This window comes from Acipenser ruthenus, chromosome 60 (assembly GCF_902713425.1).
Source record: "Acipenser ruthenus chromosome 60, fAciRut3.2 maternal haplotype, whole genome shotgun sequence".
Classification (NCBI taxonomy): domain Eukaryota; kingdom Metazoa; phylum Chordata; class Actinopteri; order Acipenseriformes; family Acipenseridae; genus Acipenser; species Acipenser ruthenus.
In genome coordinates, this window is record NC_081248.1 from 1,155,270 (window position 1) to 1,175,681 (window position 20,412).

At 38.7% G+C, this 20,412-nt stretch overlaps 1 protein-coding gene across 1 annotated transcript in view; it reads left to right on the top strand.

Annotated features, from left to right (window-relative positions):
- LOC117970234 (Fc receptor-like protein 5) overlaps positions 1-20,412 on the top strand; it is a 67,491-nt gene that overhangs the window by 38,495 nt on the left and 8,584 nt on the right. The window contains exons 8-12 of the mRNA XM_059018551.1: positions 3,164-3,457; positions 7,336-7,623; positions 11,175-11,459; positions 13,366-13,650; positions 19,261-19,545. Of these exons, the coding sequence (XP_058874534.1) occupies positions 3,164-3,457; positions 7,336-7,623; positions 11,175-11,459; positions 13,366-13,650; positions 19,261-19,545 (1,437 nt within the window). The remainder of the gene's footprint in view (positions 1-3,163; positions 3,458-7,335; positions 7,624-11,174; positions 11,460-13,365; positions 13,651-19,260; positions 19,546-20,412) is intronic.

The window sequence follows — 20,412 nt, forward strand, 5'->3', positions numbered from 1 at the left end:
TTTCTTTACGAGGGACACTTGGGTACAAGGATTTTACATCCATGCAAAATAAAATTGTATTCTCTGGAAGGTTGTGTTTTATTGATTCAAGTCTTTTTAAAAATGGTGTTGTATCCTTAACATATCTTGGTAATTTCTCAACGTGCGACCTAAGTTGTTTTTCTGCTATTTCAGCTATTATGTGTGTTGGATTATCAATTGTACTGACTATCATTCGCATAGGGTGATTTTCTTTGTGCATTTTAGGATTTCCTCTTGCTAGGCCTGTTCTTGCATTATGTGGCTGCATGTATTTTTTTAATTCTTTTGATATAATGCCTTTATTGTATAGTCTCTCCGCAATTTCCTTAACCTCTTTTACCGATTTATTGATCTTATTGCTTTTAACTTCTTCATATGTATATGTATTATTTAATTCACATTCTACAGATTTCATATAGTCATCTGTGTTCATTATCACTATTCCTGAGCCTTTATCTGCTGGTCTTATCATTATATCATCATCATTTAACAACTCAGTCATAGCTTGTTCTTCAATATTGGTTAAATTAAGTTTACATCTTTTCTTTAGTCCTACTATTATTTCTTGTTTAACTACTTCAATATACATATCTAACCATTTATCTCTTCCATCCGGAGGAGTCCATGTGCTTGTACTATTAACCTTAATCCCATGTTCATAATTACCCTCTGAATCCGAGATATTTTCATTGAAAAAATATTCTGCTAATCTCATGCGTCTCTCCCACTCCTTTAATTCAGTGGCCAGTTTATCTTTATCGATGTATCTTTTAGTCGGTATAAATTTAAGTCCTTTACTCAGTACCGCTTTTTGGGGTGTGGTTAAAGTTTTACTTGATAAATTGAATACTATGTCTTCTCTCTTATCTTTTGTGTATTTGGTACCATGTCTATCTTTGGGTCTCCTATCTTTCTGTTTTGAATTCTCTGTCCTATTCATGTTTAACTCTCTATTTTGCATTTTATTATTTACCTTAACCTGGTTTATTTTTACTGTTTTAGATTTATTTTGATTATCTTTCTTAATTATGCCACAGTATTCAGATTTTCTTCCGGTTTCATTGTCTTTAAATACAATAACTGAGAAATGGTTATTGTTGTATAAAAGATTAATTGGATCGTTCTTATTTTTAATATATTCTATTGTGCCTTCGTATTTAAAACAGTCCTTATTCTTTAAGTCTATGTATATGTGTATGGGCCTATTTAGGAGGTCTACAGCTGCCAGAACTTCTGCCTCTGTAGCCCAAGAATCTATACTCCCATCACTTAATTTCATTTTTTCAATATGGGTCACTGAGTCGATGTACATTTCATATTGTTTTATATTGCTTTCCATTAGTTCTATTACATTATGTCTAATTGTTCGATGGTCATTTTGTGAACCGTATAAAACTACAGCTAAACATCTAAAGAAACAGTTCCCGTCCTTCTCTATTTGAACTATGTTGTAGTCGTCATAACTCTTATACTCGCATTGCTCAAGCATTCTATTCGAAAGTGTTTCAGCAGTGTTTTCCTTATTCTCTGATTTGTTATGATTTGAAATTTTAATGTTTTCTAGACCTATTCTATTTTGTAATCCCGGTTGACTTCTTAATTTGTGTAATTTCATTATCTTTTTGTTGTTCAAATGTTCTAGTGTTTTGTTCTCAAAGTTGTCTACTTTACGAAGTAACTGTCTCATTTCTGATGGAGGGAACATGCAATTTATGTCATTTATTACTATCTCTATTTCATTACTTATTTCTCTAATTCGTCTTGCCGATGTTAATTTAGCTTCCTGCATTACCTTAAACGAAGTCTCTTTTAATATCTGATTTACATTTAATCTTTCTGCTTCACTAGTCTTCATGTTTACGCTTAGTTTTATTTTAAAGCCAGTTGGAACTACTGCATTATCTATACAAGTATCTATAAAGTTTTGATGAGAACGATACTTAGCTCTCTGTGCCGTCAGTCTCTTAAGTTTATTATCCGCCTGTCTTGCCCTCCTGGATTGATGTAATACTCCAGTCCGCCTCTCACTTCCTCCATTCATTTCCTTTGTAGGATGATATTATGTATAAAACACAATAATATATTTTAGCTCAAAGAGCCAGCTGCCCAACGTTTCGATATGTTGTACATATCTTTCTCAAGGGAGCCTGTGTTTGAATCCAAACATTGGAGGTATTTATAGGTTTTTGACGGCATGACAACTACTTGTTATTGTTTACATTCAAATTCATGATTTATTCTTACATGATGTAATGGTGTTCTATATATTGTGACATCATTTTTACTTCTATCTTTGAATCTGTATTAATTCCAATTAACACTACTTTACATAAACTTATATTTTTATTATATCATGCAATGCTGGCTCTGAGGATCAGTCTAGATTTGGCCTCCCCAGCGCATCAGCATGCACAACTTTTGAATGAATTTTGTTTATTTATTTAAATGTTATATATTTATTGAAGTTAATTAGTTCATTCTTTTCTGTTGAGTCCCGCTGGCATAATCGTGTTCAGTCTATTTATCCATTTACTTTCTTTTATTCTTCTATATGTCGCATTGTCTAATTTGAGCTGTTCTAATACTACAAACTTTACATCATTTATGTCATGTCCCTGACTGGTGAAGTGCTGTACTATTGTTATTGAAGTTAATTAGTTCATTCTTTTCTACTATTGTTATTGAAGTTAATTAGTTCATTCTTTTCTACTATTGTTATTGAAGTTAATTAGTTCATTCTTTTCTACTATTGTTATTGAAGTTAATTAGTTCATTCTTTTCGGGTTGAGGGCGGTCCTGCTGGCTGGAAATATCTCTGGTACATATATATATACAGTATATAATGTATATTTATTTGTTAAGTTGAGGAGCTCTGCCTCCATTGCTTGTAAATGTTTTGGTAGCTGTGTGAGTCAAAACAGAGATAAAGATAGAGAGAAAACTGTGTTATTCAGTGGTTACTGCAATAACTTCAGAAATGAATAAAACAAACTGGCATACAACAAAAGTCTGGAACTGTGCTGGAAAGCTGTTGGATTAAAGTTTCTAGGTGTGTCAGGTTTTATACTTGATTTAAGTGTTGCTACTGATGCTCTGAAAGGGAAAGGTGCACACTAATGATATCATCTTTATATTTCTACAGAGCTGCGCCAGACTACACTCACCCTGGAGCCTCCATTCCCAGAGATATTCACCGGGGAGACAGTCACTCTGAGGTGTGGGGTTGAGGGGGGTCCTGCTGGCTGGAAATATCTCTGGTACAAAGACAGTGAGGACACTCCAGTGCTCCAGACTGCTGGACGCAGTATAACTGGTGACAGCTACACAATCACTGCAGCTGCTGTATCTGACCAGGGCCAGTACTGGTGTCGAGGACAAAAAGGAGGTCAGCCACTCTACTCTCAGCGCAGCGATCCTGTGATATTAAACATAACTGGTGAGTTTCTTACATTCCCAACCATTCCGATACATTTTATTCATAAAAAGTTGACTGTTACAAGTGAATTGATTGATTTCATCTGGTTCAACCACAGATTAAATGTTTTTTTGTTTAAGACTGTAAGTCGCCCTGGATAAGGGTGTCTGCTAAGAAATAAATAAAAATAATAATAATTAATTCAGGTATATTTCAAATAAAAACCCAACAGGGTTAAAAGCACAGTAGAACATTATATTAATAATCATGTTGAGAGAATGGCTCCACATGTATTAAACACACCAAAAAAAATATGATTTCTATTTTAACAAGGGTTTTATGGCCTGAGGGTTTTATGGTTGTGTAATCAAGAGAGTGGAGTGCATGTTGTTTGCAGGTTTTTCTATTTATTTATTTATTTATTTATTTATTTATTTATTTATTTCGCTTCACTTCATTTTGAATGGAATCCTTTGACTGTTGTCATGCATTTGCATTTGTTGGGACATGGCAGAAGTTGGTGAAGTGAGCCATTAAGCACTTGACTACTATTAAAAGAATGCTTTCAAAAATAGACATGTTAATAGATTATATTTATCAATTAACTAAATGCAAAGTGAGTGAACAGAAGAAAAATCTAAATCAAGTCCATATTTGGTGTGACCACCCTTTGCCTTCAAAACAGCATCAATTCTTCTAGGTACACTTGCACAAAGTCAGGGATTTTGTAGGCATATAGTCAGGTGTATGTTTAAACAATTATACCAAACAGGTGCTGATGATCATCAATTCAATATGTAGGTTGAAACACAATCATTAACTGAAAAAGAAACAGCTGTGTAGGAGGAATAAAACTGGGTGAGGAACAGCCAAACTCAGCTAACAAGGTGAGGTTGCTGAAGACAGTTTACTGTCAAAAGTCATACACCATGGCAAGACTGAGCACAGCAACAAGACACAAGGTAGTTATACTGCATCAGCAAGGTCTCTCCCAGGCAGAAATTTCAAGGCAGACAGGGGTTTCCAGATGTGCTGTCCAAGCTCTTTTGAAGAAGCACAAAGAAACGGGCAACGAGGACCGTAGACGCAGTGGTCGGCCAAGGAAACTTACTGCAGCAGATGAAAGACACATCCTGCTTACTTCCCTTCGCAATGGGAAGATGTCCAGCAGTGCCATCAGCTCAGAATTGGCAGAAAACAGTGGGACCCTGGTACACCCATGTACTGTCCGGAGAAGTCTGGTCAGAAGTGGCCTTCATGGAAGACTTGCGGCCAAAAAGCCATACCTCCGACGTGGAAACAAGGCTAAGCAACTCAACTATGCACGAAAACACAGGAACTGGGGTACAGAAAAATGGCAGTAGCAGAAGGCAGTTTGTTCGCCGAAGGGCTGGAGAGCGGTACACGAATGAGTGTCTGCAGGCAACAGTGAAGCATGGTGGAGGTTCCTTGCAAGTTTGGGGCTGCATTTCTGCAAATGGAGTTGGGGATTTGGTCAGAATTAATGGTCTCCTCAATGCTGAGAAGTACAGGCAGATACTTATCCATCATGCAATACCATCAGGGAGGCATCTGATTGGCCCCAAATTTATTCTGCAGCATGACAACGACCCCAAACATACAGCGAAAGTCATTAAGAACTATCTTCAGCGTAAAGAAGAACAAGGAGTCCTGGAAGTGATGGTATGGCCCCCACAGAGCCCTGATCTCAACATCATCGAGTCTGTCTGGGATTACATGAAGAGAGAGAAGCAACTGAGGCTGCCTAAATCCACAGAAGAACTGTGGTTAGTTCTCCAAGATGTTTGGGCCAACCTACCTGCCGAGTTCCTTCAAAAACTGTGTGCAAGTGTACCTAGAAGAATTGATGCTGTTTTGAAGGCAAAGGGTGGTCACACCAAATATTGATTTGATGTAGATTTTTCTTCTGTTCACTCACTTTGCATTTTGTTAATTGATAAATATAAACTATTAACATGTCTATTTTTGAAAGCATTCTTACTTTACAGCATTTTTTCACACTTGCCTAAAACTTTTGCACAGTACTGTATATATAAAGCCTATAGGGAAATCTGAAAAGCTATTGTTTTTTTTTTAAGTGAAACATTTGGTAATGGACATAGCATGGACCAAAAAGCTCCAGTGAAATAAGGAATCAGATTCAAAAACAGATACAATTGTTGATCGCAATGTTATGGTTCTGAGAAAACTAGGCAGGGATGATGCTCAGGAAATATTGTTTTGTCATAAATTAATTAAAGAACAAATGTAGGGAAGATTTTGTAATTTCAGATGACAGCAGGGTTAAAAAAATTTAAATGACTCTGCGTTCCGGAATGTAATGCGCATGCCCGTTTGTGACTTTTCCTAAATATATGCATTAGATATAGTGACGACGTTTGAGCCGCATATTCACAAGAAATTGACAATTATAAACACGTTTACCTAGAAGAGCCCAAACCAGTCATTTTAACCGGTTATTTCAATACATATTTATTTATCAAATGTAGCCTATAATCTGGTAAATGCTCAGGGAAAGTGGGGAAGCGTGTATTGTGTGTGGACTGTACAGGTTAGAAAGCTGCCAGGTATGTAGGCTAAATAAATATGTTATGTAAATAGTTTATTGTATTATAGATATTTATGTTTTGAAGTAGTGCATTATATACTATTTTCGAAAGAAAAGACCCTTGCATGTTATTTTTACAAACAAATAAAATGTTTATATAATTCCGTTTGTACAGAGACCCGTTACAAAATAGTTACTAGTGAAATGTTTATCTTATTTATGTTTTATTTAAGTTTTTCTTGTTTTGTACTGCTCCTTTTGAAGAAAAATATTTGATGTTTTGTTTTCTATTTAAATATGGTGTTTCTGCTATGCAAATGTTTGATTTTGATGTTCATAAATACAACTTTTGAGTTTTATACAATCGTTTGTCTTTCATTGTCATATTAAAGCTGTTTAAAAAGCTACCGGTTAAAATGACTGGTTTGGTGCTTCTAGGTAGTTCGAAATTCCGGCGTTTCTAGTGTTATAGTTCAGCATTTCAAAGTTAGTTTTTTCCTTCTTCAGAAATTACTGTTTTGTGAAACAGAAAACAGTCCATTTTGAAACGAAAAAGCATTAGCTTTACACAGGGAAAGTCTTGCCCACAGTCTCTCAGATAGACAAGAGCTGGAGGACTAGAATTGTGCACCTCTGACCTATTGCATTAGCCTATTGTATTGTATTATGTACTGCTATAGTTCAGTGTTATGTACACATTGTAAAAGGTTGTTATTATCCCTTCAGTATGTGTTTCATACCTGATCCAGGGAGTCTTGTCTGAACCGTCCAGATATATTTAATATTTTCTATAAATAGGGCTATTGTCAGATAACCAACCAGAATAATCAACCAAGAATACAAATCTCAGACAGTAAAAATGTATAATTACAACAATACAGAGCTGTGCCCTCTTTACTGGACCCTCAGAGACAGTAACATTGAGCTGCTTTCATTTGAGAGAATCAGAGTCTGTGTTTCCATTGTACTGGAACCTGGGCAGCAATGTGGAGTAGTGGTTAGGGCTCTGGACTCTTGACCGGAGGGTTGTGGGTTCAATCCCAGGTGGGGAACACTGCTGCTCTACCCTTGAGCAAGGTACTTTACCTAGACTGCTCCAGTAAAAACCCAACTGTATAAATGACTAATTGTATGTAAAAAATATTAATAATAATGAGTAAAAAAAAGAATAATGTAATTGTATGTAAAAATGTGATATCTTGTAACAATTGCAAGTCACCCTGGATAAGGGCGTCTGCTTAGAAATTAATAATAATAATGCAATGTTTTATTTCTGTCTTTGTATTGGAGATGGATGTTCCTAACATGCCTTGTTTCTTCATTTACCCAGAGCTGCCAAAGGCTGTGCTGACCAGCAGTCCTCAATGGGGAGAGCTGTACACTGGAGAGACTGTCACCCTGAGCTGTGAGGTTCAGGGGCGTTTCACTGGCTGGCGATATCTCTGGTACAAGAAAAGTGAGGGAGGCACAGTGCAGCAGATTGGAGACGCTATTGATGAGAGATACACAATCAGGCTTGCTGATCAGTCCTATAGTGGACAGTACTGGTGTGAGGCACAAGGAGGAGATCGACCACATTCCTCTCAGCACAGTAATCCTGTTACACTGACTGTGTCTGGTGAGTTTATTAACACAGCGATCCTGTTACACTGACTGTGTCTGGTGAGTTTATTAACACAGTGATCCTGTTACACTGACAGTGTCTGGTGAGTTTATGAACACAGTGATCCTGTGTCACAAAGACGGCCGGAGTGGGTGGCGTCAGACCAGAAGCAGGAAATAAACAGACAGAGATGTGGTTTGGTGAAGCTGGGCGCGTGATCGCGCTCAGGATTTAATCAACAGAACAGAAAATAAAAGGTTTGAAACACAAAAACACTGGACACGGCACTTGCGCCAAAATAAATAGACAAACAAAACGGACTAGACAGTGCACAACAAACAGACGAACAAACACGGTGAGTGAAAACACTTTAACTATTATTATTCTTCTTATTATTATTATTACCTCCGTCTCCAATCCCGTTCTCCACTCACTGAACACCTAACCCCGACTGAGTGCTACGTGTCTCTATATATACTGTTGTGCTGGGATTCAATTACTAATTAATTATTCACTTGAATCCCAGCACGTGAATTCATTACGTGCAACCCCGTGCTCACATATTACATTTAACCAGCACGTGAAGTGAAGTGATTTGTGCCCTCCTCGTGCCTAAATACAAATCTACCTTTTTAAATACACGTGAAACACAGACCCGTTTATATCCCGTGTACCAATCTATACACCAACATTAACACACGCATGCAACATACAACACATAACACACAATTGCACACAGGGGCGGGGCACATTGCCACATCCTGTTACACTGACTGTGTCTGGTGAGTTTATGAACACAGTGATCCTGTTACACTGACTGTGTCTGGTGAGTTTATGAACACAGTGATCCTGTTACACTGACTGTGTCTGGTGAGTTTATAAACACAGTGATCCTGTTACACTGACTGTGTCTGGTGAGTTTATTAACACAGTGATCCTGTTACACTGACTGTGTCTGGTGAGTTTATTAACACAGTGATCCTGTTACACCTGTTGTGTCTGGTGAGTTTATTAACACAGTGATCCTGTTACACTGACTGTGTCTGGTGAGTTTATTAACACAGTGATCCTGTTACACTGACTGTGTCTGGTGAGTTTATTAACACAGCGATCCTGTTACACTGACTGTGTCTGGTGAGTTTATTAACACAGTGATCCTGTTACACTGACTGTGTCTGGTGAGTTCATTAACCCAGCTGAACAGACCCCTCAATACAGACCCCTGAGAGGCAGTAGTACTGATCCATTTTAAACTGCCTGACGCAGTAATGTAGTTGATTGTAAGAAAGAAAAACCCAGCTGGATGGCAGTGGTGATGTTGCTCTCTTTAATCACCTCTTTTATTAGACCCTTCCATTCAGAACAATTACAATAGAGGAGTTGGTCACTATGCACTATATAACTAAATGTCTTTCGTTCACACCAGACTACAGCAGAAAGCCGGACAGTCACTCTGTAATCACTTTCACCCACTGCTAGGGTACAGTTCATTCTCCCCAGCTGCTTTCGTTATTGATCATCTCTGGAGGCTTTACATTACATTGATCTGTGCGTGATTAAATACAAAACCTTTACACTAAATAAAGAAAAATACATAAAATATGGTTTAATTATGATAGATAGATGAAATCTTAGGTCAGACCCACACAAAGTAAAAATAAATTACATAAACCACTGTTACTCTTTAAAAAAATGTATTGTATCAGTGGTCCAGAAAAGCATGTTTGAAGGTCCTGAAGTAAATATAAACATTCTTTTAATCTAAAATCTAAGATAAAGCATTGTACTTTTTAATGGCTCGGATTACGATGCTCTTCATTTGTGATTTAAAGTACTCATGATTATTAATAAATGAAGTAAAAACAAAAGGTCATTTCAATGTTCATAAAAGTAAAATGTATTAAAACTTTAAAGATTTTGCTATAAAAAACACAGTTTAAATGGTCACATAAAAACAGCATAATATTGTGTTATTTTATATGAAAACAAAACACATTTAAGCATAGATGACATAACTGAAATTAATCATGAAATCAGAAAATCAGAATTGAACGGTGACTGGTATACCGTATTAGTCCTTTTGGCGAATTCAGAAGGAACTGTCTGTATTTTTTAGGGGAATCTCAGAGAGCTGTCCCAGATGATGATTTTAATCAAAGTTAATGTTTCACCGTAGTTTGTGGAAGATGCTTCCAACATTCAAGGTTCAGCATTTAACACTAGAAGTGCCAAGCCAGTCAATCTGACCGTTTTGGGTTTTAAAATTTAAATGACTCTGCGTTCCGGAATGTAATGCGCATGCCCGTTTGTGACTTTTCCTAAATATATGCATTAGATATACTGACGGCGTTTGAGCCGCATATTCACAAGAAATTGACAATTATAAGCATGCTTACCTGGAAGAGCCCAAACCGGTCATTTTAACCGGTTATTTCAATACATATTTATTTATCAAATGTAGCCTATAATCCGGTAAATGCTCTGAGAAAGTGTAGAAGCGTGTATTGTGTGTGGACTGTACAGCTTAGAAAGCTGCCAGGTATGCAGGCTAAATAAATATGTTATGTAAATAGTTTATTGTATTATAGTTATTTATGTTTTGAAGTAGTGCATTATATACTATTTTCGAAAAAAAATGATCCTTGCATGTTATTTTTACAAACAAATAAAATGTTTATATAATTCCGTTTGTACAGAGACCCGTTACAAAATAGTCACTAGTGAAATGTTTATTTTATTTATGTTTTATTTAAGTTTTTCTTGTTTTGTACTGCTCCTTTTGAAGAATAATATTTGATGTTTTGTTTTCCATTTAAATATGGTGTTTCTGCTATGCAAATGTTTGATTTGATGTTCATAAATACAGCTTTTGAGTTTTATACAATCGTTTGTCTTTCATTGTCATATTACAGCTGTTTAAAAAGCTACCGGTTAAAATGACCGGTTTAGTGCTTCTAGGTAGTTCGAAATTCTGCGCTTCTAGTGTTTAATTTCAACGTTTCAAAGTTAGTTTTTTCCTTCTTCAGAAATTACTGTTTTGTGAAATAGAAAACAGTCCATTTTGAAACGAAAAAACATTAGCTTTACACAGGGGAAGTCTTGCCCACAGTCTGTCTAATAGACAAGAGCTGGAGGACTAGAATTGTGCACCTCTGGCCTATTGCATTAGCCTATTGTATTGTATTATATCCTGCTATTGTACAGTGTTATGTACATATTGTAAAAGGTTGTTATTATCCCTTCAGTATGTGTTTCATACCTGATCCAGGGAATCTTGTCTGAACCATCCAGATATATTTAATATTTTCCATGAATAGGGCTATTGTCAGATAACCAACCAGAATAATCAACCAATAATAGAAATCTCACACAGTAAAAATGTATAATTACAACAATACAGAGCTGTGCCCTCTTTACTGGACCCTGAGAGACAGTAACATTGAGCTGCTTTCATTTGAGAGAATCAGACCCTGTGTTTCCATTGTATTAGAACCTGTAATGTTTTATTTCTGTCTTTGTATTGGTAATGGATGTTCCTAACATGCCTTGTTTCTTCATTTACCCAGAGCTGCCAAAGGCTGTGCTGACCAGCAGTCTTCAATGGAGAAACCTGTATACTGGAGAGACTGTCATCCTGAGTTGTGGGGTTAAGGGGGGTTTCACTGACTGGGAATATCTCTGGTACAAGAGGAGTCAGGGAGACACAGTGCAGATCAGAGACACCACTGGAGCCAGATACACACTCAGCTCTGTCACTCAGTCCCATAGTGGACAGTACCAGTGTGAGGCACAAAGAGGAGATCCACCACGTTCCTTTCAGCGCAGTGATCCTTTTACACTGACTGTGTCTGGTGAGTTTATTAACACAGCGATCCTGTTACACTGACTGTGTCTGGTGAGTTTATTAACACAGTGATCCTGTTACACTGACTGTGTCTGGTGAGTTTATTAACACAGTGACCCTGTTACACTGACTGTGTCTGGTGAGTTTATTAACACAGTGATCCTGTTACACTGACTGTGTCTGGTGAGTTTATTAACACAGTGATCCTGTTACACTGACTGTGTCTGGTGAGTTTATTAACACAGTGATCCTGTTACACTGACTGTGTCTGGTGAGTTTATTAACACAGCGATCCTGTTACACTGACTGTGTCTGGTGAGTTTATTAACACAGTGATCCTGTTACACTGACTGTGTCTGGTGAGTTTATTAACACAGTGATCCTGTTACACTGACTGTGTCTGGTGAGTTTATTAACACAGTGGTCCTGTTACACTGACTGTGTCTGGTGAGTTTATTAACACAGTGATCCTGTTACACTGACTGTGTCTGGTAAGTTTATTAACACAGTGATCCTGTTACACTGACTGTGTCTGGTGAGTTTATTAACACAGTGATCCTGTTACACTGACTGTGTCTGGTGAGTTTATGAACACAGCGATCCTGTTACACTGACTGTGTCTGGTGAGTTTATTAACACAGTGATCCTGTTACACTGACAGTGTCTGGTGAGTTTATTAACACAGCGATCCTGTTACACTGACTGTGTCTGGTGAGTTTATGAACACAGCGATCCTGTTACACTGACTGTGTCTGGTGAGTTTATTAACACAGTGATCCTGTTACACTGACAGTGTCTGGTGAGTTTATGAACACAGTGATCCTGTTACACTGACTGTGTCTGGTGAGTTTATTAACACAGTGATCCTGTTACACTGACAGTGTCTGGTGAGTTTATGAACACAGTGATCCTGTTACACTGACTGTGTCTGGTGAGTTTATGAACACAGTGATCCTGTTACACTGACTGTGTCTGGTGAGTTTATTAACACAGTGATCCTGTTACACTGACTGTGTCTGGTGAGTTTATGAACACAGTGATCCTGTTACACTGACTGTGTCTGGTGAGTTTATTAACACAGTGATCCTGTTACACCTGTTGTGTCTGGTGAGTTTATTAACACAGTGATCCTGTTACACTGACTGTGTCTGGTGAGTTTATTAACACAGTGATCGTGTTACACTGACTGTGTCTGGTGAGTTCATTAACCCAGCTGAACAGACCCCTATGCAAATGTTTGATTTTGATCATAAATACAGCTTTTGAGTTTTATACGATCCTTTGTCTATCATATTACAGCTGTTTAAAAAGCTACCGGTTAAAATGACCGGTTTGGTGCTTCTAGGTAGTTCGAAACTCTGGCGCTTCTAGTGTTAAATTTCAGCGTTTCAAAGTTTGTTTTTTCTTCAGAAATTACTGTTTTGTGAAATAGAAAACAGTCAATTTTGAAACAAAAACGCATTAGCTTTACACAGGGAAAGTCTCTGTGATAGACAAGAGGTGGGGGACTAGAATTGTGCACCTCTGACCTATTGCATTAGCCTATTGTATTGTATTATGTACTGCTATTGTACAGTGTCATGTACCTCTTCAGTATGTGTTTCATACCTGATCCAGGGGGTCTTGTCTGAACCATCCAGATATACCTAATATTTTCCATGAATAGGGCTATTGTCGGTTAACCAACCAGAATAATCAACCAAGAATACAAATCTCAGACAGTAAAAATGTATAATTACAACAATACAGAGCTGTGCCCTCTTTACTGGACCCTCAGAGACAGTAACATTGAGCTGCTTTCATTTGAGAGAATCAGACCCTGTGTTTCCATTGTACTGGAACCTGTAATGTTTTATTTCTCTTTGTATTGGAGATGGATGTTCCTAACATGCCTTGTTTCTTCATTTACCCAGAGCTGCCAAAGGCTGTGCTGACCAGCAGTCCTCAATGGGAAGAGCTGTACACTGGAGAGACTGTCACCCTGAGCTGTGGGGTTAAGGGGCGTTTCACTGGCTGGGAATATCTCTGGTACAAGAGCAGTCAGGGAGACACAGTGCAGATCAGAGACACCACTGGAGCCAGATACACACTCAGCTCTGTCACTCAGTCCCATAGTGGACAGTACCAGTGTGAGGCACAAAGAGGAGATCCACCACGTTCCTCTCAGCGCAGTGATCCTTTTACACTGACTGTGTCTGGTGAGTTTATTAACACAGTGATCCTGTTACACTGACTGTGTCTGGTGAGTTTATTAACACAGTGATCCTGTTACACTGACTGTGTCTGGTGAGTTTATTAACACAGTGATCCTGTTACACTGACTGTGTCTGGTGAGTTTATTAACACAGCGATCCTGTTACACCTGCTGTGTCTGGTGAGTTTATTAACACAGTGATCCTGTTACACTGACTGTGTCTGGTGAGTTTATTAACACAGTGATCCTGTTACACTGACTGTGTCTGGTGAGTTTATTAACACAGTGATCCTGTTACACTGACTGTGTCTGGTGAGTTTATTAACACAGCGATCCTGTTACACTGACTGTGTCTGGTGAGTTTATTAACACAGCGATCCTGTTACACTGACTGTGTTTGGTGAGTTCATTAACCCAGTTGAACAGACCCCTCAATACAGACCCCTGAGAGGCAGTAGTACTGCTCCATTTTAAACTGCCTGACGCAGTAGTGTAGTTGATTGTAAGAGAGAAATCCCGGCTGGACGGCAGTGATGATGTTGCTCTCTTTAATCACCTCTTTTATTAGACCCTTCCATTCAGAACAATTTCAATAGAGGAGTTGGTCACTATGCACTGTATAACAAAATGGCTTTCGTTCACACCAGACTACAGCAGAAAGCCAGACAGTCACTCTGCAGTCACTTTCACCCACTGCTAGGGTACGGTTCATTCTCCCCAGCTGCTTTCGTTACTGATCATCTCTGGAGGCTTTACATTACATTGATCTGTGTGTGATTAAATACAAAACCTTTGCTCTAAATAAAAATTAAAAAATACATAAAATATGGCTTAATTATGATAGATAGATGAAATCTTAGGTCAGACCCACACAAAGTAAAAATATATTACATAAAACACTGTTACTCTTTAAAAAAATGTATTGTATCAGTGGTCCTGAAAAGCATGTTTGAAGGTCCTGAAGTAAATATAAACATTCTTTTAATCTAAAATCTAAGATAAAGCATTGTACTTTTTAATGGCTCGGATTACGATGCTCTTCATTTGTGATTTAAAGTACTCATGATTATTAATAAATCAAGTAAAAACAAAAGGTCATTTCAATGTTCATAAAAGTAAAATGTATTAAAACTTTAAAGATTTTGCTATAAAAACACAGTTTAAATAGTCACATAAAAACAGCATAATATTGTGTTATTTTATATGAAAACAAAACACATTTAAGCACAGATGACGTAACTGAAATGAATCATGAAATCAGAAAATCAGAATTATTATTTTTTTATTTAGCAGACGCCTTTATCCAAGGCGACTTACAGAGACTAGGGTGTGTGAACTATGCATCAGCTGCAGAGTCACTTACAATTACATCTCACCCGAAAGACGGAGCACAAGGAGGTTAAGTGACTTGCTCAGGGTCACACAATGAGTCAGTGGCTGACGTTGGATTTAAACCGGGGACCTCCTGGTTACAAGCCCTTTTCTTTAATCACTGGACCACACAGCCTCCTATAATTCATCTATAATATGAACCGTGACTGGTATACCATATTAGTCTAGTCGAATTCAGATGGAACACTGTTTTTTAGGGGAATCTCAGAGCTGACCCAGACGATGATTTTCATCAAAGTTATTGTTTCACCGTAGTTTGTGGAAGATGCTTCCAACATTCAAGGTTCAGCATTTAACACTAGAAGCGCCAAGCCAGTCAATCTGACCGTTTTGAGTTTTAAAATTTAAATGACTCTGCGTTCCGGAATGTAATGCGCATGCCCGTTTGTGACTTTTCCTAAATATATGCATTAGATATAGTGACGGCGTTTGAGCCACATATTCACCAGCCCCAACCTACAAAAATGGCTAACATCACTCACTATAACTAATGTAGTCTGCCGATCTACGCCACTCATTAGGACCCTAGATAAGATTAAATAAAAATGTTAAAACTATATCCCCTTCTGACCACAGGTTCAAATTCTGACTAGCTTAGAGCAGTTGCATTGCCAAACCAAACCAAACAAGAGTGCAATAGACAGCTTTTAAAAGTTATTACAACAATGGGTTTATTGCACAAGACAGTAGAACATACAAGATAAAAAGACCCCACCACTTGGCTTTAAGCCAAAGTAACAAAAAATGAGAAAAGGGCTCCCTCTGTTAGCTGGGAGCCAAAGTAACAAATAAACAAAAGTACACTGTATAAAAATATGTGTCCAACACAAAATAAATCAAATATTCAACCACAAACATGGGGATAAAGTGCAGTTTATGTGCAAATGTATATCCAGCGTCCTCCTGTAGCAGACAGCCAGGCACCAGATAACACCGGAAACAACAAAGCATGCAATAATCAAAACACCAATCCAAACAGAACGTATATATAAATCATTCTCGCTACAGTCGCTTCCACCCTATACTCCAGCTCCCCCTCCCTCCCCTTCTGTCATTTGTGAGCTTTTCTATAAAAACAGTACAATAGCTATCTTTAATTTACATAAACAGACTAAGAACAGAATCTAACTATGGTCTGACACAAAATGCCAAAAGCAGTAAAATACACATACGACAACGAACAACAAGGCAAAGATAACAATACAGTATACTTCTTCCTCGTTATAAAACAAACAAAGCTAGATTAGAGTAGCACTTATCTCAGGTATTTAGCAGCAGCTACAGGTGATATACAGTGCCGTGAAAAAGTATTTGCCCCTGTCTGATTTTCTGCATTTGTGCACATTTTTCACATTGTATTTGGTCAGATTTCTTTGTGGGTTGTAGTAGTATATAGAGGGAGTCTCCCCCCCCCCCCCCAGTTAACTCAACCCAATTATATGGGCAGCAGTGTGGATATTATTATTATTATTATTATTTATTTCTTAGCAGACGCCCTTATCCAGGGCGACTTACAATCGTAAGGAAATACATTTCAAGTGTTACAATACAAGGGCATCTGCTAAGAAATAAATAATAATTAAAGGGATAATTAGGGTCAGCTGTTTGAGTACTTTGGTTAACAACCAGGCCTGATTTGGGCCAGCCCTGCCCAATATAAATCTGACTAACTTTGGCCCTTACCATCAGACTGAAGTTGTCAGCACACAGGTTCTAGAGGCACATCATGCCACGAACAAAAGAAATTCCTGAAGACCTCCGCAAAAAGGTTGTTGATGCCTATCAGTCTGGAAAGGGTTACAAAGCCATTTCTAAGGCTCTGGGGCTCCACCGAACCACAGTCAGAGCCATATTGTCCAAATGGAGAAAGTTTGGGACAGTAGTGAATCTTCCCAGGAGTGGCCGTCCTGCCAAAATCTCTCCAAGAGCAAGGCGTAAAATCGTCCAGGAAGTCACAAAGAACCCTAGAACAACATCCAGGGATCTGCAGGCCTCTCTTGCCACGGCTAAGGTCAGTGTTCCTGACTCCACCATCAGAAAGACACTGGGCAAAAATGGGATTCATGGCAGAGTAGCAAGGCGGAAACCATTGCTCACTAAGAAGAACATGAGTGCTCCTCTCAAGTTTGCCAAAAAGCACCTGGATGATTCTCAAGAGTTCTGGAACAATGTTCTATGGACAGGTGAGTCAAAAGTGGAACTTTTTGGCCGACATGGGCCCCGTTATGTCTGGCGAAAACCAAACACCGCATTCCACAGTAAGAACCTCATACCAACGGTCAAGCATGGTGGTGGTAGTGTCATGGTTTGGGGATGCTTTGCTGCATCAGGACCTGGACGCCTTGCCATCATTGAAGGAACCATGAATTCTGCTCTGTATCAGAGAATTCTACAGGAAAATGTAAGGCCATTAGTCCGTGAGCTGAAGCTGAAGCACAGCTGGGTCATGCAGCAAGACAATGATCCGAAACACACAAGCAAGTCTACATCAGAATGGTTGAACAAGAAGAAATTTAAAGTTTTGGAATGGCCTAGTCAAAGTCCAGACCTAAACTCCATTGAGATGTTGTGGCAGGACCTGAAACGAGCAGTTCATGCTCGAAAACCCACAAATGTCACTGAATTGAAGCAGTTCTGCATGGAGCAGTGGGCCAAAATTCCTCGACAGCGCTGTGAGAGACTAATCAATAAGTGTTTGGTTGCAGTTATTGCTGCTAAAGGTGGCGTAACCAGTTATTGAGTCTGAGGGGGCGTTTACTTTTTCACACGGGGGCATTGGTTGTTGCAGAACTTTCTTTAATAAATAAATGAAATATGTATCAATTTTTTGTGTTATTTGTTCACTCAGGGTCCCTTTTATCTAATATTAGGTTTTGGTTGAAGATCTGATAACATTCAGTGTCAAAAATATGCAAAAATGGCGAACATCAGACAGGGGGCAAATACTTTTTCACGGCACTGTAGTTCAGAACTCAGTCTAGATTGTCATTCCAATTCGCCGTCCCTCCTTCCTTGGCTGGTCCCGGCTAGTCACTGCAATCGTCCCGGCTCAAACTCCTCTTCACTTTGCCTCGCTACTTCAGGTCTCTTCTTCCTCTACCCGTTTCTTCTCTCTACTCAGCTCCGCGTTCCAGTCTCCTCACTCTCCAGCTGTTCTCTTATATCGTGTCTGTTTCGTCTCTGCTCGTGTGTCTGTCTCTGCTGGGGTTCCTACCTCTTAAATAGGGAGAAATCCAAAACAGTACCAGGTGCACGTAATGCTACTAATTAAGTGTAAATACGCGGATAGCCAGCTCACGGGTTCTGCAATTCGACGTTAATTACATCAGTTTGGGGTTATTAAATTAATCTAAAGCTGCAGTACACAAAGGAACAAACGTGCATGAAAACATAGAAAAAAAATACAACATATAATTAAGTGCACACGTGAATACATAAATCAGACCACTAAATAATAATTGCTGCAGCCCCATTTGTCACCCCGTGTGACACAAATGTTTGATTTTGATGTTCACAAATACAGCTTTTGAGTTTTATACGATCATTTGTCTTTCATTATCATATTACAGCTGTTTAAAAAGCTACCGTTTAAAATGACCGGTTTGGCGCCTCTAGGTAGTTCGAAATTCCGGCGGTTCTACTGTTAAATTTAAGCGTTTCAAAGTTTGTTTTTTCCTTCAGAAATTACTGTTTTGTGAAATAGAAAACAGTCCATTTTGAAATGAAAAAAACATTAGCTTTACACAGGGAAAGTCTTGCCCACAGTCTCTCTGATAGACAAGAGCTGGAGGACTAGAATTGTGCACCTCTGACCTATTGCATTAGCCTATTGTATTGTATTATGTACTGCTATTGTACAGTGTTATGTACACATTGTAAAAGGTTGTTATTACCTCTTCAGTATGTGTTTCATACCTGATCCAGGGAGTCTTGTCTGAACCACCCAGATATATTTAATATTTTCTATGAATAGGGCTATTGTCAGATAACCAACCAGAATAATCAACCAAGAATACAAATCTCAGACAGTAAAAATGTATAATTACAACAATACAGAGCTGTGCCCTCTTTACTGGACCCTCGGAGACAGTAACATTGAGCTGCTTTCATTTGAGAGAATCAGACCCTGTGTTTCCATTGTATTAGAACCTGTAATGTTTTATTTCTGTCTTTGTATTGGTAATGGATGTTCCTAACATGCCTTGTTTCTTCATTTACCCAGAGCTGCCAAAGGCTGTGCTGACCAGCAGTCCTCAATGGAGAAACCTGTACACTGGAGAGACTGTCACCCTGAGCTGTGGGGTTGAGGGGCGTTTCACTGGCTGGAAATATCTCTGGTACAAGAGGAGTCAGGGAGACACAGTGCAGATCAGAGACACCACTGGAGCCAGATACACACTCAGCCCTGTCACTCAGTCCCATAGTGGGCAGTACCTGTGTGAGGCACAAAGAGGAGATCGACCACGTTCCTCTCAGCGCAGTGATCCTGTTACACTGACTGTGTCTGGTGAGTTTATTAACACAGCGATCCTGTTACACTGACTGTGTCTGGTGAGTTTATTAACACAGCGATCCTGTTACACTGACTGTGTCTGGTGAGTTTATTAACACAGTGATCCTGTTACACTGACTGTGTCTGGTGAGTTTATTAACACAGTGATCCTGTTACACTGTCTGTGTCTGGTGAGTTTATTAACACAGCGATCCTGTTACACTGACTGTGTCTGGTGAGTTTATTAACACAGTGATCCTGTTACACTGACTGTGTCTGGTGAGTTTATTAACACAGTGATCCTGTTACACTGGCTGTGTCTGGTGAGCTTATTAACACAGTGATCCTGTTACACTGACTGTGTCTGGTGAGTTTATTAACACAGTGATCCTGTTACACTGACTGTGTCTGGTGAGTTTATTAACACAGCGATCCTGTTACACTGTCTGTGTCTGGTGAGTTTATTAACACAGTGATCCTGTTACACTGACTGTGTCTGGTGAGTTTATTAACACAGCGATCCTGTTACACTGACTGTGTCTGGTGAGTTTATTAACACAGTGATCCTGTTACACTGACTGTGTTTGGTGAGTTTATTAACACAGCGATCCTGTTACACTGACTGTGTCTGGTGAGTTTTTTAACACAGTGATCCTGTTACACTGACTGTGTCTGGTGAGTTTATTAACACAGCGATCCTGTTACACTGACTGTGTCTGGTGAGTTTAACACAGCGATCCTGTTACACTGACTGTGTCTGGTGAGTTTATTAACACAGTGATCCTGTTACACTGACTGTGTCTGGTGAGTTTATTAACACAGTGATCCTGTTACACTGACTGTGTCTGGTGAGTTTATTAACACAGCGATCCTGTTACACTG